General features: G+C 41.4%; 1 protein-coding gene across 4 annotated transcripts in view; it reads left to right on the forward strand.

Annotated features, from left to right (window-relative positions):
- PRKCZ (protein kinase C zeta) overlaps nucleotides 1-22,164 on the forward strand; it is a 160,478-nt gene that overhangs the window by 105,145 nt on the left and 33,169 nt on the right. For 3 of the 4 annotated variants that reach the window (XM_075839642.1, XM_075839644.1, XM_075839645.1), the window contains 3 exons: nucleotides 10,283-10,368; nucleotides 13,254-13,385; nucleotides 20,416-20,512. In XM_075839642.1, coding sequence (XP_075695757.1) covers nucleotides 10,283-10,368; nucleotides 13,254-13,385; nucleotides 20,416-20,512 — 315 coding nt within the window. The remainder of the gene's footprint in view (nucleotides 1-10,282; nucleotides 10,369-13,253; nucleotides 13,386-20,415; nucleotides 20,513-22,164) is intronic. The other variant, XM_075839643.1, reaches the window with a different exon arrangement.

The following is a 22,164-nucleotide window of genomic DNA, read 5'->3' on the forward strand; positions in this document are numbered from 1 at the left end:
ATCTACAGTGGCCAGTCTATTAATAGGTATCTAGGGACAAGCATCGATACGTTTTTATTTGAAATCACATTGGTATTCGTTAAAGTGTTTTCTAAATAAAATCACATTTAAAGAAGGTCCAGTGTAATCAGGGCTGGAAAAAAGTTAAACATATATGTTGTTTAACCTTGCCTTCGCATTAACAATTGGTTTTAGGTGTCAGAAGTGTTACATTTTTTCCCCTTGCATATTTGTTATATGGCAAAGTTTTAGAGACCACTTTACTTCTCTGTAGTAGCCCCCTTTACACCCACCTTATGCAGGTTATGGTTTATATGATTATCTAAAGTATATGGTGCCATCTAAAGGCAATTGTAGAGCACTGCACCCCAGCTGCATCAGAGAAAATCGGTTTACATCCCCCCTAATAATTCCTCAGGTTACAGACGATACATGATGGTAATCTATACGTTTCTCGGTCATAAACTCCATAAAGTGATGCAATGCTACTTTTAATACTTGTTTCATGCTTTTTCAGTTATAGAGCAGACATTACAGCTTCTGTGCTGAGTTGTAGTCCAGATCTGAGAAGATATTCCTTATATTAAAATCACAGTTCTCTTTTGTCTGTGGCTATTATGTCTATAGTCATCGTGTTCTGCCAGAGAAGATTGAGAATTGTGGCATAAAGCGTACACAACGGGCTCTGCGTCTCACTGCACATGGTCTGGTAGTTTTGCTGCACTTCACTAGTCCATGCAACAGCAAGCAGGGGTTTTTATATTGACCTGGGTTTACATGCAAGGGCGGGCACAAACAGCAGAGGGCCCCCTTCCAAGAACAGTATTTTGGCCCCTTGCTCTTGAATACCTCACCATGGACCATCCATAACAATCCATCAGTAATTGTGAGCCATGAAATTCATTCTCCGTTCCTGACATCTAGGGAGCTGCTTTCAACTTGCACAGGCTGCATATGTAGTATTTCCTCCCCTGTTGAACATATTCTAGATTAGCCCCTGCGCGCACACCTGTATCTGAAGAGAAATCTGCCTATTCTATTTCATTGGCACCATTGAAAGATAATGTAAGTAAAAGGTTCTCCTTTTTCTCAGTAATATCAATAGGCAGGGCTGGATTTACTATTGGGCACCAGGGGCCTGTGCTTGGGGCAGGGCTGGTTTATAATAGCTCATGAAGTGGGAGATGGTGCGTTAGTTATTTTTATGTAATGTATCTCCAGGCTTCGAGTACTGATAGAAGCATACCAGGTTGTACTGCCGAGTTCATAAGGAATTAGTAGGGTGCGTATTGCACAATATACATATATTTTAGATTAACATTGTTTAGTTATTTGATTAAAGGGGTTTTCCCATTAGGGAAATTTATGACATATCCACAGGATATCCAAAAAATGCAGTATTTGAAGCAGCACAAATCCCGTTATCAGGAGCGGTGTCACGCTGTAAAATCAGACAAACCCAGTCTGACGTAAAGTAATCTTCAGAAAAAGCGTGGTGAACAGCAGCACACGTCCCCCAAGTTTCAATCAATAAGTTCCTTTATTGGTCAAACATCCAGTAAAAAATGGCAACGTTTCGACCCGTGACAAGTGGAGGGCCTTTCTCAAGCCTAGACCCTCCACTTGTCACGGGTCGAAACGTTGCCATTTTTTACTGGATGTTTGACCAATAAAGGAACTTATTGATTGAAACTTGGGGGACGTGTGCTGCTGTTCACCACGCTTTTTCTGAAGATATCCACAGGATATGTCATAAATGTCAGATTTGGGTCCCACCTCTGGGACCCACACCTATGTCCTAAACGTGGTCCCCTAAACCCTGTTCTGCCGCTCTGTGTTGCGGCTGAAGCAGGTGAATTCCAACCATAAAGAAGGAAACCGTGTAGCTCGCTGAGCTACGCTGTTTCCGGAAGTCCCATAGAACTCAATAGTAGTTATAGAAATAGTGTAGCTCGCATGCTATGCTGCTTCTATAACTGCCATTCACTACTATGGGACTAACAGAAACAGTGTAGCTCTGCGAGCTACTCGGTTTTCATTACTCCCGACCATAAAGTCAGGATGTGGCCAGGAGGCAGCGAGAGCAGAAGGTAGTACGGGGTTTAGGGGGCCTCGTTCTAGATAATGGTATCTATCTGATATTTATGACATATCCTGTGGATATGTCATAAATTTCCCCTGTGTGGAAAGCCCCCTTTAAGGTGTATGATTTTGATATAGCTTAATTCAACTGGAAGAGTCTAGGGTGCCGGGAATTTTGTGATGGTAGATTTACATCTCAGAAACCTAAATACGGTTAATAAATCATGGATCCCACAATTGGTAAAAATATATATACATCTATTTACATATATCTATACGTATATCTCCTGTCCTGCTAAAATAAGCCACCTCATTTAAATACTAGGTACATTCAAATATCTTTTGGGCTCATTCACATGACAAAGCAGTGTGCTCCGACCCTGTATGGTGGCACGCAGAGTCCTTTATAGGTATTTATTACTGTATTACACTATGTGCCTCGGTGGGTTCTACACTAGATGCCATGCTTCTAAGGAAGAATCTCTGTAAATACGGCATGTGACAGATCATGGCACAATTATTTTTCTTCATAGATTGCGTATGAATCCATGAAAGAATAGCGTATGCCTCCGTATGAAATTGTAGGCACATGTAGGATGTCCCACAACTGTATAGGTGCTGTTTTACGGATCTATACAACCCGATTCCAGTACCTGAATATGGCAGTGTGCATGAATTCTCTAAAGATACAATTGTCATATTTATTAGAATTTTTTTTATTTATTTTTTTATTTGGTTTTTATGCAAGGTCATTTATTTCTTTGTCTATTCTCGAAACATGTCCCCTGAAGCCAGGTGTTTGTCACCCTCAATGCATTGATTTCATTAAAGAGTTAAGTTTCCTTTTGCTTGCTTGTTGGAAAGTGTGCGATAAATGAACATTTTTTCATTTGATTTTTGGCTTCAAGGTCTTGCCCTTCTGTGCTGCCTCTGTTATTGCTCCTCTTCATCTTACATTAGCCATTTTATCTCGCATCACTGCTTCTATCTTTTGAGGTCATGATGAAATCCCCGGTGAACAATGAATCACTTGGAGATTACTGTAAAGATTCCTCAGATCTGTTTGTGTGAACATGGACTTTTACCATTACATTACATGAGATTTATTCAATACTGAATAACCATAGAAGGGGAATTTGTATTTTCTGTGTATTCTTGTGATATATACTATTGACTTTGGCTTTACTCACTCAGCACATGGAAGGCCTGAGTTTTACTAATCTGCATTGCAAGCTCTGGTCTGGAGCCACATCAAGAGAAGCAGCTGGGAGTTTGATTTGTCAGATGCCTGCGGACGTATTATTGGAATGACTCCAGCTTGGATTGTGAACGATTCTGATAAAAAACATTAGGGAATTACTCAAAATGCTATTTCTTAAGGGATAATTCTTCCTTTTGACACTTAAAGCATATCCTGTTGATATGCCATAAATGTCTGAAGTGGTGGTGGGGGGGGGGGGATGTTTCCTGATCTCTGGTAGTAAAAGGATTACCTTAGGCAGCAGCATACAAGAGGAAACCAAATGGAGAGATGGCCGTGCTTGGCAGTTTCCCAGACTCCCATAGACTTCAATGTAGGGAGTCATGAACCTGTACACCCACCTTTTCCTTTTAATCTTCTCCTGCATGAAGCGGCCATTGGCCTCCTTGGTTTGCTGAATGGGTTACGGGACCATGGTTTAGAGGTAGTGATGCCAGAGTTGAGACCCCCAGGTGTAAGACATTTATGGCATATGCTGTGAATTAATCATAAATGTCTAAAGTGGGAAAATACTTCTAATGTAATTACGTGGTTCCAAACCATGGCTTGCTCTATGGCATCTTGTCAGTATAGAGAGGTAGTAGACTGCAAGTAACCATGAACATGGAGCTTGGTCTTCAAACCCTTTCACTTTTTTCAGGTCTTATGTTGAGGTCTTGTGCTAAAATAAATTCAAGTTTTTCCCGATCATTCTGTCCACCTGTGGTACATTTATTTAATTGGACATGTCTTGGAAAGACACACCCCTGTCTATATAAGGGTTTCACAGCTGACAATGCATATCCGAGCAAAAACCAAGCCATGAGAAGTGAAGAACTGCCTGTAGAGCACAGAGACAGGATTGTGTGGAGTCACAGATCTGGAGAAGTGTTCAAAAAAAGCTTCTGCTGCACTGAAAGCTCCCAAGAGCACACTGGCCTCCATAATTCTTAAATGAAAGACGTTTGGAACAACCAGGACTCTACTTAGTTTGCTGGGGCGGCCAGCCCTAGGAAATTGGGGGTGAAGGGCCTTGGTAAGAGAGGTGACCAAGAACCCAAAGATCACTCTGGCTGAGCTCCAAATATTCTGTGTGCAGATGGGAGAAACTTCCAGAAGGTCAACCATCGCTGCAGAACTCCACCAATCTGGGCTTAATGGCAGAGTGGCCAGAAAGAAGCCTCTCCTCAGTAAAAGGCACACGAAAGCCCTTCTGGAGTTTGCAAAAAAGCACCTAAAGGAGTCTCAGACTGTGAGAAACAATATTCTATGGCCTGATGAAACCAAGGTTTAACTTTTTGGCCACCATTCTAAGCGTCATCTCTGGAAGAAACCAGGCACTGCTCATCACCTGCCCAATATTATCCCTACAGTGAAGTATGGTGGTGGCAGCATCATGCTGTGGGGGTGTTTTTCAGCGGCTGTGACAGGGAGACTGGTCAGGGTTGAGGGAAAGCTGAATGGAGTAAAGTACAAAGATATATTCTTAATGAAAACCTGATCCAAAGTGCTTTGGACCTCGGACTGGGCCGAAGGTTCACCTTCCGACAAGACAATGACCCTAAACGCACAGCCAAGACAACACAGGAGTGGCTTAGGGACAACTCTGTGAATGTCCTTGAGTTGGCCAACCAAAGCCCTGACTTGAACCCAATCGAACATCACTGGAGAGACCTGAAAATGACTGACCACCAGCGGTCACCATCCAACCTGTGGTGGATGATCGCAGAATCCTTTCCATGGTGAAGAAAAACCCCTTCACAACATCTACCCAAATGAAGAACACTCTCCTGGAAGTAGGTGTATCAGTATGTAAGTCTACCATAAAGAGAAGACTTCATGAGAGCAAATACAGAGGGTTCACCACAAGGTGCAAGCCATTAATCAGCCTCAAAAATAGAAAGGCCAGATTAGACTTTGCCAAACAACATGTAAAGAAGCCGCCCAGTTCTGGAACAGCATGAAACTAAGATCAACCTGGACCAGAATGATGGAAGGAAGAAAGTATGGAGAAGGCTTGGAACGGCTCATGATCCAAAGCACACCACATCCTCTGTAAAACATGGTGATGGCATGGGCATGCATGGCTGCAAAAGGCACTGGGTCACTAGTGTTTATTGATGATGTGACTGATGACAGAAGCAGCCGGATGAATTCTGAAGTGTTCAGGGATTTACTTTCTGCTCAGATTCAACCAAATGCAGCAGGGTTGATTGGACGTCGCTTCACAGTACAGCTAACAATGACCCAAAACATACTGCGAAAGCAACCCAGGAGTTTTTTTAGGCAAAGAAGTGGAATATTGTGCAATGGCCAAGTCAATCACCAGATCTCAACCCAATCGAGCCGCATTTCACTTGCTTAAGGCAAAACTTAAGGCAGAAAGACCCACAAACAAGCAACAACTGAAGACAGCTGCAGTAAAGGCCGGGCGAAGCATCACAAAGGAGGAAACCCAGCGTTTGGTGATGTCCATGGGTTCCAGACTTCAGGCAGTCATTGCCTGCAGAGGATTCTCTACAAAGTATTTAAAAAAAACATTTTATTTATGGTAATGATAATTTGTCCAATTACTTTTGAGCCCCTGAAATGAGGCGGCTGTGTAGAAAAATGGTGGCAATTCCTAAACGTTTCCCAGGATATTTGTGTTCAACCCCTTGAACTTAAACCTGAAAGTCTCCACTTCAATTGCATCTCCGTTGTTTCATTTCAAATCTAATGTGGTGGCAGAATTATTTGGACAGTGACACAATCTTCATGATTTGGGCTCTGCATGCCACCACATTGGATTTGCAATGAGTACTCTGTGCTCATTTACTGAATAGAGATAACTAAGGATACTTTTTTTTTTTTTTTTACATTTGGAGGCTTCTTATATAACTTATAGCTCTAATACCTTTTGAAAAACTCAAAGGGGTTATCCAGGAGTCTTCAAATTTACAAGGCACTCATCCTTTTGAAATGTCCCCTCCCCACCTGTTCCAGCGTCGAGACCCCTCTCTCCATTGCTCTGTTCCCAGTAGCTCTGGCTGCAGTACTGTGCGTTTCGTCAGTCACGTGCATCTGTAGCCAATCGCTGGCCTTAGTGGTTAGGCTACCGTGAAGGGTACGTGACCGCTGAGGCCAGCAATTGGCTACAGTGGCACGTGACCAATGACTGGTTCAGGAACTTCTGGGACCGGAATTTTGGTGCTGGAGCAGGGAGTAGTTTCAACAGGTAAGTCACTTTTTAGTTTATTATCTTATACCCTCCCCTGTCGTCCTGTAAAATTTGAAAACTCCCGGATAACCCATTTACGGATGTATTCCCACGTGTCGTTTTTGGTTGAATTTTTTTGTCAAACCGCATCAAACACTGCACTACTTTTCAAAGCTGATGTTTGTGCCCCAGTTTTGAAAATAAATAAATAAAAATGCAGCAAAAGACTGCAACAAAACCAAGACATGCGAATGCACCGGAGGTTAGGCATGATTACCATGTATGTAAAACTTTGTTGAAATCGCAGAACTCCTGTAATTGTGAGGCAATAAAGAAAAGTATCTCTTCACAATAGTGTATTGCAGAATAGATACATTTTAATCAATTCATCCATGCTTTAAATCTCTATTGTTTCTATTTAAATGTCATGCTTTTCCATTTTGTGACTTCATTAGGGCTTTCAGAAGCAGTAGATTTACTAGATAGTGAATATTAAATATGCACATCCCTCACTGTTGCTATGGATTTTAATGTCTAATATTGCTACGGAGCTTATCTGTGGAGACCCTTAAGCATTTTTATAATTTAATTTGCAGGTTTGTATAGAGCGCAGGCAGTATACAGAACACTTACTCTTCACTTATCTATACTTGCAAGTCTTAAAGGGGTTGTCCAGGGGGGGTGGATAGGGGGTGTTATTTTTTCCCACAAACCGCACCACATCTCTCTTCATTGGTCATTCAAGTGAATAAGACTGAGCTGCAGGATACCAGACACAGCCCATTGAGAGATGTGGTTCTGTTTCTGGGGAAAAAAAAGCAGACACTTTTTTCTATTCTTGGAGAACCCCTTTAAGTGAAATTGTATGTCATGATCCTTTCAATCGCCAGCTGTAGGAGTTTGAGGGTTGGAGAGGATGTTGGGTGTACACATTGGGCATGTTTATTAATAGTAGAGAATGAACCAAAGGAAGAGCATGCGGTTTCATTCAGTCCAAATTGTGTCAAATGTATCATGACAACGCATGCTACATCACTGCATATTAGACCTACTTCCTCATGCCACGTTATAACTGATGTATATGTAGAGCATTTTGCAAGAAAAATGTAGTCCATAATAAATGTGTCTCGGCCATTAACACTTTGATGGATCAGTTTTCAAAAATAGCATGTCTAATAAGATGCACGCTGCACTTTCCTAATGCATTCTGCGCCACTTTTATGGCATACTTAGTTTATAATTTTTTTAATTGTCTCTATTGTTTGTAAAGATTGACTTTATGAAATCTGTTATAATATAATAATAATATTGGGATGCTGAGTACAAGTAAATAGATATTTTTGAGGTTTAAAAAAAACAAAACAAATACGGTCAAAATAAAATAAGATACGATAATCGCCAAAATTTTGGCATCTTTGCAATTACAATTTATCTACTAAAATTGTAAGAATGCCTTTTGATTGGTGTAGGAACATGAAAACCGCAGTCTACAGCGCTATTGTTTCCGCTAAAAAAAACAGAAACCTTATGTAACTGAGAGACACTGTAATTTATTCAATGGCAATTCAAACGGAAGCTATGGTTTGAGTTTGTATTTCCATTCATGGGTTCCTCCGACGGAAAGGTCTAACGCATGTTGCGCTCTTGTCTCCGGTAATCTCGGCCGGATCTGTGGCTGAGGCCCCTAACGGAGCCTCCAACACAGATCTGAGCGAGGCTTTACTTTTATCATTCACTTTACTGTAACTTTAAAATCTGATACCAAAAAGGAACACTAGACGGAGTCTATAAATTTTTGACTTTCAGCTAATATACAGTAATATATTTCCAAAATATCAGTCACATGACTCAGTGACTGCTTCTGCCATTGCTGGCTCCTAACTTTTTGTGCGGACTATACCACTGCCTGATCTATAGTAATATTTGTAAAATTAGTTTTTTGGTGACACAGATGAAGTGTCTGCATTTCCACTTTGTTCACATGTGGCACAAACAGGGCTGTGGAGTCTGAGTCCGTTATGGAGGGAGTTGATAGAAATGTACCTACTCTGGGTTTCAAAATATTAAATATGATATATTAATATTGTTTTAATTCAATGCATACATCGCTTGTTGCATGTTTACTTTCATAGTAATTTAGGACATTTAAAATATGGGAATGCTTGTTGTCATGGGAGAGAAGCTTTAATATTAAGTGCTGCAACATTTCAACTATAGTATCATTGTTTGGTGTTATAAAGTCAATGTCTAAGGCCTTGTGAACACAGCAGCGCGGTGTTAACGGAGACCTTGTGGCTCCCTAGTATGGATCCATACTTCCTCCATGTGCTGCGGTACAGGCTCCGTAAGTTGCTGTATTTAGGGATGTTTTCGCTCGTAGAAGCCGTGTTTCTAGGGAAGAAAAGCTCAGTACATACGGCATCCGATGGCACATGCAATTTTTTTTTTCTTTGTTGGATTTGTACAGAAATAAACCGAATAAACCCCAGTATGCCTCTGTATACAGTAAAGGCACCATGCACTAAAATGGGAGCCATATATTACAGCTCCGTACAAATTGAAGCCATAATACAGTGGTGTACATAATGCCTTAGGCTAGGACTACTTGAAAAATGACATGAAGTTGCATGCAGCTGCCATTCAACTGACCCAGTTATTCCGATCACTGAGAGATATGGAAATACTTGCACAAATCTGATAGAGACAAGGGTTTATGCAATTGCTGAACAGCATAAATTTAAATGGCAAAAACCAAAGGCAGAATTGCTAGGTTTTTTTGCATTCTGCCCCCCAAAAAGTTTATAAAATTTAATCTACAAATATGTACCCCAAAATGGTGCCATTGGAAAATATAACACATCACGCAATAAACAAGTCCTCATACAGTAATGTCGACACAAAAATAAAGTTATGGCTCTTTGAATGCAACGTAAAAAAGTAAAAAGATTGCTTGGTCATTAAGGTCCAACATAGATTGGTCATTAAAGGGTTAGTGGCTTTCCATCTCTTGTTTGCAGAGATGGTCCTCCAGAAGAAGATGAACTTTAAAATCTCTAGTTTGACAATATAATCTAAATTTATATAGGATTAAATTGGAGTCCAAAATTGCTGCACGTAAATAGTGCATCACGTTTAATTTTGCTCATCATCCCCCGGTGCACTTCTTGTAGCCAGGCCTCTCCTAAATCTGTCAGTGAATTTTTTAACACCCTAATTATGTTTTCTCCCCTTCAGTCAGATTGGTTATTTTTATCTGCTTTGCATCTGAATTGGTTTCATTGAATGACTCGGATGCAGTTGCTGTCATTGCCTTCCTCTGTCACATAATAATAATATTGCAATTTGTAGAATGTCTTTGTAATACCTGGCAGATCAGCCGGTTTTGGATGTGCCTGGAATAGGATCTGCCTGTGGGGATTGCCGTCCCTGTAAAACCATGGCCTCTCTACATTTCACCTGTTTATCTACTAGCAAGAAGCCTTTCAGAAAGGTCTGTTAACCAGAATAGGATCATGTGAGGATGTGATGGTGGGAGGAGGAGGGTGCAAGAAAGAAGACGCGGGTTGTACTAGGCTCTTGATCTGGAGCCTGTCATGGAAATCTTCACTCTTGCAGTAGAAGTGATCTTCCAAGCATCAGTGCTCAGCATTGATTATTAAAAACAAGCTGAATTGTTTTCCCTGTTGCAGGCGGCTTGCAGTTTTGTGCCTGGCAGTGCTGGCTTAGTATGCTTCTCCTTTACACGTTTCTTTTCTTCCTAGAATCAATCTACCGTCGAGGGGCCAGAAGATGGAGGAAGCTCTACCGAGTGAATGGGCATCTGTTTCAAGCCAAACGCTTTAACAGAGTAAGTGATTCATCAAAAAAAATAATAATAATCAGCCTCTACATTCTCCATGATGCATTGTATTACCGAATATTGCTTTATTTTATACAGGACGAAGATAAAATGGGTCATTGTAAATATAGTATGTCACAACCAAAAGCTAGGACTAGCGTGGGCTTCTACAATACCTCATCTCTGTGCTGTGTCAAATGTCATTTTATCATTGTAATAATCATCTGTGTGCATTGTTTCCCGGTACCCAGCATGCTGTACTGGAATATGTGCCCTGCAGTATAAATGTTTTATAATATGTACATGTAAAAATCAATACAATTCAAGTAAAATAGATGTAATTGCTTTGTTCGGGCATGCTTGGAATATAGGCTTATCTCACGGTTTCACATTTCCAACATTCTGCAAACTGGGCCACAGATGTAGCATTATTACCGGTATGATATGATGGCATTGTCAATAATTCTATTATGATAGCCAAAAGACAACGTGATATACTGTTACATATCTTCAGTCTAACATTCACTGTAATCTGATTTATTATGGGGAACAGTAACGTAAATGTGACCCCCATGTTGGCAGATTAGTTTGAGGACAGACCTTATGAGCGTCTCTGTGACCATGTCCATAGCATTGTTACCCTTCCATTAGGTCAGTGGCCTTCATCCTGTGGCTCTCCAGCTGTTGTCAAACTATAACTCCCAGCATGGCGCCCTGACAAACTGTTGGGAGTTGTAGTTTTACAACAGCTGGGGAGCTACAGGTTGGAGACCACTGCACTAAGTAATACTCAAAGTCCAAAAATGTTGCATTTTGTTCATATGCATTTATTGTTTGTTGGATCTTTTGTCTAGACCAGGCGGAGGCAGCATTTTAATGTCATGTTAGACTTTGTTTACATCTGCGTTGGGGCCTCGTTCTGATGTTTCGTCTGAGCTTTCCGTCAGAACGGGACCCTGAACAGACACAAACTGACACAGATGGAAACTAGAGGTTTCCGTTTCCATCACCAGTCGACTACACTATTGCTTCCGACAAAACGACGGGCCCGGTGCAGAACAGAGACAAACGGAAATCATGGGCACCGGATACGTCACCAGTTAAATCAATGGTGATGGAAACAGAAACCTCTGGTTTCCGTCTTAGTCAGTTTGTGTCTGTTCAGGGTCCCGTTCTGACGGAAAGCTCAGATGGAACGTCAGAACGGGACCCCAACGCAGATTTAAACAGAGCCTTACTCTTGTTTACCGCCAAGATTTTGTATCGATGTCTTGGCTAGTTCCATAGTACAGTAACTCCATTAATAGGCCATATTGTAAAAACACTCGTCGGACCATAAACTGGCTGCATCTACTGTGTGTAAGTCATAAGAACTTCTTAAAGGAACACTCCTGGAAAACTGATACACTGTATTAAGCTTAAAGAGGTTGTCCAAGACCAGAAAAACATTTCTACTTTCTTCCAAAAACAGTGTCACAGGGTGTTTGTGGTTTTGCAGCTCTGGCCCATCTACTTCAATCGAGTGGAGCTGCAATACCTGAGGGGATGGTGCATGGCTTCTATCTTCTACCACCCCTTAAGCTATGCACAAACACTGTTTATTTTTTGATGCTGGAAGATGGGGGGCAGGTCCCCTGTAGCCAGTCAGTGTTTTATAATCGCTTCTACCGCAGCATATGTCCCACCTATACTCTGCCGATGGACTGACAGCGTTAGGTTTTCCATGATGCTGCTCTGCCCTATAATTGGATAACCCCTGCTCATCATAGAAGCAATTCTGATAATATATATGTGAGGGAAACTATAGGTTTTCTTTAAAGGGACTGCGTAATCAGAACTTGACCTAATGTTTAAAGTAAGTTTTTATGTTAAACATTTTTTTTATTAAAGAATTTGTGGTGGTTTTATTTATATTAAAAAAAACATATAATCCTAAAATCTTGCAGTTTTCACACTGGCCACTGAGCCTCACAATAGACTGACCCTTCCTATTCTGTAGAGATCACTTCTCAGCAGTCATCTCATCATTACAGGCAGAAACACAACAACCGGTAACAACTCCATATACATAACACAGGAACCACCGTTGATAATAGACTGACCCTTCCTGATCTGTAGAGATCACATCTCCACTATCATCTTATTATCATCAGACAGGATTACAATGAGAGGTAACACCTATACATAGATAACACAGTATCCACTATTGACAATAAATGATGTACACAACACCCCTCCTCCCCCTCCCTGCACAATCACCTCTGCACAGGTTACAGAGCATGCTTAAAAGACCCCCCCCCCATAGAAGTCAATGGGTCATCTACTGACTTGTTTCCTATGGTTAATGTGGCTGCTGTAAAGCATATCTCTAAATGCTGTAAAGGCAGCTCAGGAAAAATGTCCGCCCTATAATCATGTCGAGAAAATGGAATACAAAAATCTACAATCGGCAAATAAAACCAGATTCGAAAAAATAAAGTTTTACGATCGAATTAGTAAAAAAAATATAGGTGATACATTCCCTTTAAGTTACACAAATTGTGTGATGTATATAAATTGTATGAATTCAGGATAGCTGGTAGAAATAGAGCAGTTGCATCATGTGCACCGGTCAGGTTATGTTTTATGGCTCGGTCTCCTGATCTCTGCATTACCTTTAATGTACATAAGTGCATCTGACTGGTAGCAAATTGTTCTGGGAAACTGTTGGCATTTATACCTCTGCTACATGTGCCGTGTGTGTGTGCATGTAGATATAGCTATTCAATTATTGATGGGGGTTATGCTTCCATCATTTGTCGGTATACATTACACAATATAGAACATGTACAGTGTGATCAGTAACATGACTGGTTTGTGGGTAATATATGTGACCTGTATTCTTCATTTTCCAGAAAGCCTACTGTGGCCAGTGCAGTGAAAGGATATGGGGCCTTGGGAGGCAAGGCTACAAGTGTATCAACTGCAAACTACTTGTCCATAAACGCTGTCACATACTTGTCCCACAGACCTGCAGAAAGCATATGGTGAGTGCCATCCAGTATTGTATGCTGGTAAATATTATATTCCATAAAGTCAATAGACCTGATGTAATCCTCTTCTCTGGAAGACACGAAGGGACACGTTTTTTTTATACAGATGCCAATCAAATAACCTTTGGCTCCCGCGATGATAATCATATGTCAAGAAGGGGGAAAAAAAGTTTGTAGAGTTAATTTCCACTAAAAATTTGGTTTTGGGAAAGTCGGGTAAAAACCAACGTGAGAAACCGGTATAATTGAGACCGGGCTGAATAGACACTTTAACGACTTGACAGAAGAGGACAGCAGTTATTAGGGGACTTATGAAGACTGGCTTTTTATATGGCAGTTGTAAAGTTCATAGGTGTGAAATGTGGCAAATATTTTAGGAGCTGCACTGCTCTCAAAGAGATACTTCCATCAAAAGATTTTTGATCACATATTAACAAGCAATATGTGACTATTTGTCATTTAGAACAAAAAAATTGTTGGTTTGCTAATTTTTTAATTCTTTCCATGTAAACTAATTTGTCTGGTGTCTTGAACTTCTAACAGAGGACCAGAAGTTTGACAAAGGAGTAGTTAGGGGTGTTGACTCCCTCTGGTTCTGTCAAACTTGTTTTATAATTTAATGTTTAGAGGACCTCCGCTCCGTCTTGTGTACCAACAGCGCGATTATAAAACCGGAGTAGTGTTTAAGCCTTACATGCGGCTCCTAAAAAATTTTATTTTTCATTAACGAAACAAAAAATTGTTTGTGACGGAAGTGTACCTTTAAGAAATTTGCTGCATCTTTGGATGTCCGTGCACCAGAAATTCAAATCTACTCCTGCAGGCGTAGATTTGAGCTATAATTGATGCCAATTTCTGGAATATGTTATACTAAGGGTGTCAATCTGACGGTCGCCCTGCCCTCGCCTAGCCCTGCCCACTTTTCAAATTTTAGCACAAATACAGCTGTGCTATTTTTTTATACACACTTTAGGGGAATCAACCGCTTTCCTACAATCAGTGGTGCTACTAGAACGGCTCTGCTCCACTGATTGGAGGAGAGACGCTGGTTGACAGGCACTGCTCTGGAAGTGCCGGCCGCGTCAATACATTTTTGTTTTATAGTGGACTGTGTAACCGACTTGACTGTGTCCTCAATTCTAAGTCCCCATGCACACAACCGTAGATTTCGTCCGTAATTACGGACCCATTATTTCCTATGACCAACGGACACCTTCCCGTATATTTACGGGAAGGTGTCCGGTCGTAGAAACCTTCCGTAAAAAATAGGACGTCCTATTTTTTATTTTTTTTTAATCTTACGCACCGCGATCCAATACTGGATAATGGGAGCACAGCCTTCAAATGTGGACGACTGTCTGCGGCCGGCTGTGCCCGTAATTGCGGACCGTGATTACGGGCACGGTCGTGTGAATGGGGCGTTACTCTCCTTTACTCCAGTATCTCATGACAGTGGCACCTAAATATGAATGATCAGTGAAAGTGTAAGAAGGAGCTTTTTTTTAATGAATGGGTAAAACTGGTGGGATCAAGAGTCGAACAAGAAAGCAAGCAAGACTGAGAAGCTGCTGTAGAGCAATGCGTCTAAAATGACTGGAAAGACAAGGAATGGGATTGGGTTTCATGTGGCTGAGGAGTGAGATGTTACCTATGGTGGTACATCCGAGCATCTTGTGGGTGGTGAGCATCTTGGTGAGTGAGGAAATCTTAGGACATAGAATATGTGGAGCAATAGAGGCATGACCCAGAGCTCCCTGGTCCCATTGCAAAATCTGTAACAGGGCCCCCCATTTATACTACAGAGCCAGGCCCAACTGTTACCACTGCCCCCCTAAAGCTATGCCCCTGTGTATCTAGATGAAATAATTAAAGAGGTCTTCCCAGGAAGCTCATTTATCACCTATCCACTAGATAGGTGATGTATGTTCGCTGGGGGCTCCACCACTGGAGCTCCTACTGACCTCTAGAGCGGGGGTTCTGACCCTTGTTCTTCCACATCTTCGCGAGGAGTAGTTTGAATGGAGCGGTTGTCGAGCATGTGCGCTACTTCTCCATTCAATGTCTATGGGGCCGACAGACGCACAGTACAGCACTAAGCAGTTTCCATCATTCCCATAGTTTTTAGAGTGGCAGCGCATGTGCCCGACCACTACCCCATTCAAACTCCTCCTCACAGAGATTGTGCAGTGAGGAGGAACTTGGGTCGATACCCCCGTTCTAGAGACCGTGGGGGTTCCAGCGATCATACATGATCACGTATCCTGTGGATGGGTGATAAATGTCCTTTGTGGGAAAACTCCTTTTAATATTCAACTTTTTTCTTTCAATTGCCTGCTACCCCGATCTTCTATTGTCCATCATTGACCTGTGTTACATATGCATTTTATTAACTCCACCAAAGTAGTTTATTAACACATCATTATAGTTCAGTGGCTTATCGTCGTGTATTAAATATGTATTTGTGGATTATGTTTAGCTTCACAACCGATGAACTGACTTGTGTCACTCGAGAAAGTTGTGAATTGTTTCTTCTCCCAAATTATTATGCAGTTTAGTGATGTTTATTCCATGAACGCTGGTTTTATTCATCCCATGGCACAAAAAATATCTCTGTATAATATTTCATACGTGTTAGCGAGCTCCTATCTTCAGTCGTCACTAATAGACCAGAATTTAAGGCCCTGTACTTGACTTTCACTGATTGTTACCTATAATTCTGTTCTCCTCGCGCAGCGTTTAAGCACTAAGCTGATCTATTCACATGCACTTCCCAAAATCAAGAAAGCTTCTTATTTATTTGCACTTCACTTACAGCTAGAATCGTGACTTTTCCTGTCCAGTATAAGGTGTTACCATAGCAACCCGTTAAAGTGGGAGCCGGGACTTTGAGAAAAAGGATTTCTTGTTTTTTTTGTACTTGAATGACTTTGCAGCATTTTGAGCAGCCTCATTATGAGACAACCCTCCAAACTCGGACTGCTTGACTTCCACGAACAATTACTTTACATGGTCATCCGAGGGGGCTTGAGTCACAGATAAAAGTTCAACTATGAAATTTTTTTTAATTTTTTTTGCTAGATGTAGCAGTGATTAGAGGGGTGGTCTGTGATTAGAAAAAAAGTCTTCCCCCTCCCACACAAAAAATAAACCGCGCCACTTGTCCTTGGGCTATGTCTGGTACAATGAGAATAAGTTGTAGTACCATACACATTCAATGGACAGGAGTGGCGCTCTTTCTGAAAAAAATAATTTTTTTTACTAAAAAGGGGTTGTCGGAATTAAGTTTTGGAACGCTGATTGGCGGTTCAGAGTTTGTTACACTTAAATAATGGTTTTCAAGACCAGACTCGTGCATCTTCATCCCAGGCGATAGACATACAGTGAATGCCAGCTAGAACTGAGAAAATTAAATCTGAAAGCAATTCAATGGACTCAGTGTTAAATGAGGCGAACAAAATGACCTTAAAAGCAATGCTAAACCAATTGTTGGACTGAAGTAACATGTTGTATACACTGTAATTATAAAAGTTTACAGGATGGCTGGGCATGAAATGCAAATTGCCTTAAAAACTAGTTACTAAAACAGTGCACAACACCCAGTACCAAGGAAATGTATACCACGAAAAAGTTATTTTCCTCGACATCTGCTGTCTGGTAGTCGGGTCACCCACATACAGATTAGATGGATGGCTTGTTGGTGAAATTGTCCGGTTCTTTCATCTAATGTGTATGGACGCATTTGGAGTAAAGAGGGATTTGCCAACAATCAAATGTGTATGGGGTCCGTCCATCTGTTCCTTCAATGCAGATATTGGTGGAAACTAAGATTGGGTATGTTGGATCACAACATTTCCAATCCTTTGTTCACTAGAAGATAGACCCCTGCTAGAGTAGAATAGAAATATAGTGCCATGTGTGAAATTACCAAATATTGCAATAATTGACAACAGAACATAAAAGTAGGGCTGGGGGATAATGACCTAAATCAAAATCACGATTAATTGAACATGTAGCTACGAGTAATGAACGATTCTTTAGGCCACTTTTTGCATGCCTCGCCAATATTTGCATGCTACGTCTTTGAATTAATATTAATCCCCTGAGCCTGCTGTATACAACTGTATATAATATACCCCGACACTGCACCTCACAGTATAATGCCCCATAGCTGCCCCCACGCTGTATAATGCCCACATAGCTGCCACAATAGTGCCTGATAAAAATAATAAAATAATGTACTCCCCTAACCCCGTACCAATGACGAGTGGAGGAGATCCCTCTGCTCCTCCGGTCTGTGCAGCTCGGCGCAATTACGTCAGCGCCTCACGTCCGGCGATACATAGTGAATAGTAGAGCAGGGACCTTATGGCCCCCTGCTCTACCATTGGATTCAACTGTATCCATGCGTCCTGAAGATGCAGATCCAGTTTAAACCGGGAAAACCAATGGAAAAAAGTGAAATGTGCGAGGTGACTATTAATTGTGCTGAATTTTAGTTTCTATTCGATTAATTGCCCAGCCCTATGTAAAAGCATGCAGAAGTGTTTTGCCGCGGAGGCTCCTCATTGAAATAAACATTTATGTGGAGGTCGGGGGAAGTTGGTTGGCTGCCCAAGTGTTTGGCCTTCTGGTTCTTATGTGTATTGGTGGCTATAGTGAAGTGTTTGCCATAATTGTTCGTTAGTGGAGAAGTGGGGGGCCCGGATGGTGGAAAGATGATTGATTTAGTTTTATCCAGTTTATGAAAGCAAGAGTGCATGAAAGAAGAATTTCATAGTGTATATAACACATTCTGAAAGCTAGATGTGTTAAGGAATTGACTGAGCTCGTATGTGTACATGGAGGAAAGGAAGGGTCTGAGGATAAAGTTTTGGGACCCACTAACTGATCAAGGGCAGGGTGAAGAGGTAGTCTCTGATTGTGATATTCATTCATGGCACGTGTTTCCCTATTAAAGTGGAGAAAACATGGCAAATCTACAACAAAACTGTGTCTGTGTTGGGGGTTTAAATATACTGCAGTGACCCTAAAACCATACTGTTTTTGGACACGTTGTGGGACTGGGAACAGCACCTTGGACTGCTGCAGTAATATACAAAACCGCAGCAAAAATGTGAACATGTCCTCAGAAGTCATTTTAGACCCTGATGATAAAGGTTTATTGGAAAGTATCTTCGCTTTGTGTACATAAATGTTTAGTAACTTGGAGTGGTTCTCAGCTTTTTGTGATTTTTACCTCTAAAGTTCATTGTTTAGTTGTTCCCTACTACTGTGCTAAGATTCCCTAAAGGTGATGCTTTGCGTCAAGTTTTCCTACTTTAAAAGGATACTAAAGCTGGTATTACACGGCCCGATGTGGGCTGTGTAAACAAGCAATGATCGGCGCTCGTTGATCGGCTCTCCTTCACAAGGAGCCGTGATCGGTTATGTATGGGGACGAGCTATTGTTACTCCGATCGATCGTCCCCATACATTTCCATCATGTTGGCAGCACATATCCCTGTTTACACAGGGAGATGTGCTGCCGACAACGATAATATTTTCTGCTGCGTTTGCTCGTTCATCGGCTGATTGTTTGCCCGATCATTGGCCTTAATTGTAGTGCTCTAAATAGGATTACTGTTTGAATGTCCGTATGACCCCCATTGTCACCACTTTATCTCACAAATCTCCAATTCTGAGAAAATCGAGAAACTTTTTCATACATACGTGTAAATGCACACCTCATGTAAGGAATTATGTAGAACCAGTATGGCTACAAGACACAAGTTGCCTAACACACTATAAGGGCTCATGCGCATGACTGTTCTTTTCTTTAGCGTCTTATCCACTTTTTGTGGATCGCATACTGAACCATTCATTTCTATGGGGCCATGCACACATCCATTTTTTTGTGGATCCGTGTGTTCCTTCCGCAAGTTATAGAACAGGTCCTATTGTTGTCCTTATTTGCGGTTTGTCTGACCCATGGGTCCGCAAAAAAAAAAAAACGAACCGCACTAGGATCAGTGTTATGCGGTTGGCAAAACGGGAATGGTCGTGTGCATGATGCCTTAGCATCATGAATGGAATCGGGGGAGAGTGGTTGATTTTTTTAAAGTCTACTGCCCAGAGCCTTCATATACTTATGTGTGATGAGATGCTTAAGTGGAGGCCCTTTTCTTGACCCTGGATGTGTTGGAGGTGGAAGCTTACCCCAATTTTTTTATTTGGGGATTTCTTCCCAACAGATCTTACAGCAGATTGTTGGAACAGGTGGAGAAGAATTACATGTTCACTCATGAAACGGTTCTGATCTTTTTATATATGCACTATTCTTACATAAGTAAAACGTGATTTGTGTATGCTGCATACTCATGCTCTTCCATCTTCTGAGGTCTCGTCTTTGATGAATACATGTGTATCCGCTCCTTTTGTAGAAGTGTGATGTAGTCCTGTGTTCGCTTATTTCTGAATTATTATTGTTGGTGCTGTGAACCATTGTAGGTTTTCCTGAGTGTTGTCACTCTCTATCTGATTCTGTCCAATGGGTTTTCTTCTACCTTCTTTGAAAATGATCACCTTGAATTCTACATAAATATAAAGGAACCTGAATTTCCGTTTCTCATATTCGCCTCATTTTTAGAACTTTTTATTTTTTCTATGCCGGTCTCTCAGGATAGATACGTAGCTTTGCTTTTCAAAGAGTTAGATGTGGGTTAAGAGTGCATTAATAATCAAGATGTGCACGGATCCGCCATCTGAGCAGCAGCAGCTGCCCTGATGAGTCCTGTGAAGGAGCAGACACGGTGGTTAAGATGCAGCCCACGTTCTTCTCCTGTTCTTATATTTGCCAGAGCATGAACCTCTTCTAAAAGATTTGAAGATGTGTTTTGAGCTGTTCATTGTCATGATGAGGCCAGCACATTAATACAGCGTCTAGAACCACAAGGGAAAGTCAGATTAGGTTTTATTGTCCTTTCTATGTCTTGTGAATGTTTTTCACGGGGTAGAAATTGTAACCTGTAACTTGTGTCTTTAACAGGATCCGGTCATGCCTTTTCAGGAGCCGCGAGTAGATGATAAAAGTGACGAGGGAGATAACCCCCCTGAAGAAACAGATGGAAGTAAGTTGTGCACAGGTCTGTAGAGATAACCTGTAAGCCCAAATGCATCGCTGGTACAGGAAATGTAATTTAATTATGGCGTCTCTGGTTGTGATGTCCCTACCCCCCCCCCCTTCCCCCCCCATCTTGCCTAAAGCAATTAGAAAGCTATTAAGGAGGTCTTTGGGTATGAGACGGAGACAGAACACATGAAGGATTTGTTACATGGCTGAGTGACTTTGTGCTTCTTCTAGTACATTACGGCACGTCATTGTCTGCACTTTGCTTCTCATGGTTTTAAAGACGCAATAACTGGTGAATTCACATTTCTGTCTCGTTCAAGCCACCGGACAACATTAACAGTTAATTAACAATTATTAAAGGTTTATTCCGGAGAACAACATTGATGGCCTCTGCTTAGAATAGGCCATCAATGTGATTTGTGTGGATCAGATGGCACCAGCTATCACCTCCGATTGGTTGAAAGAGGCTGCCATGCTAATTGGAGTGCTGTTACTTCTTCACTGGGGTACTACCCACGTGCTGCGGTGTCTGGTTTCGCAGCATCAAGTGACTGGGGCGAAGCTGCAGTACCAGTCACCGCTGCATGGATAGGGAGCTGCACTGTCTCGGGTCCAGGGAGTACCGCGTCCCCTTCTGACACATCGAAGGCCCACGATAAGGATAGGTCATTAGGAAATGACTGGATAAATGACATTTACCATTTCATGTATAGCACCAACATACTCTACAACTTTGCATACAGATTGTATGAACTCCCTTCAGTCCCTGTCCCACAATCTACTTTCCCTATCTCGGTCTCACACACTAGGGCCACTTTCACAGAAAGGCAATTAATCATTATGGTTCTGTGGTGAATAATATAAGACGAGAGCACAACTCAAGAGCTTATTCCATACATAAGATTAATTGGTGACTTCTGGTTAGACATTTATACTAGTAATTTAGTTATGAAAAGACCGTAAAAGCCGTAGAGGATCAATGTTAATTACAGAGTAGACATCACCGCCACTAATTGGAAACTGCCCTTTTGTGGGATGAGCCAAAGCTCCTTATAATCTAGATTTAGAACACTTGCTCCAGTGGTGCTGTCGATATCTATTTGCATGAATTGGTCAAATTGGCAATTGGTCGAATTTGTAGTGTGAAAATTGTGATTGCAATCAAAATATCATTAAGAAAGATATAGGGTAAATCACCCTCACAATCACACCCTGATAACCAATCCTATGCATAGCCAACTATGTGTATTCCCAGAAAACCCCTTTATGTGAAGATCTAGAAAACCATTTATCTAATCCCATCACAGGAGCAGAGGATGAGTGATCTGGTCTTGTGGGAGGAAGTGACCTGTCCTCTCAATGTTAGTCAGGACTGTATGTGTCAGTGCCATAATGTGAGCGTACTAAAGTAAATATAACCACAATATAATGCTTATGTGGAAGATGTATAGCATAAAATTACATAAATCCTCTACATATTTTAGCATGGCTACACTTGCAGCATGAGAGCTGTCATTTTTATTCACATCAACCATTCGCGTCATGTCTGTAGAGAAGCCCAGCAGCATGGAAGGAATATTTTTTATAAATGAGCTGTCTCGCAATAACACTGGGGACCTCTTGTCTCCACGCTGTATAGCAATCTGGTCCCCCGCTTTTAACACC

This window comes from Rhinoderma darwinii, chromosome 10 (assembly GCF_050947455.1).
Source record: "Rhinoderma darwinii isolate aRhiDar2 chromosome 10, aRhiDar2.hap1, whole genome shotgun sequence".
Taxonomy (NCBI): domain Eukaryota; kingdom Metazoa; phylum Chordata; class Amphibia; order Anura; family Rhinodermatidae; genus Rhinoderma; species Rhinoderma darwinii.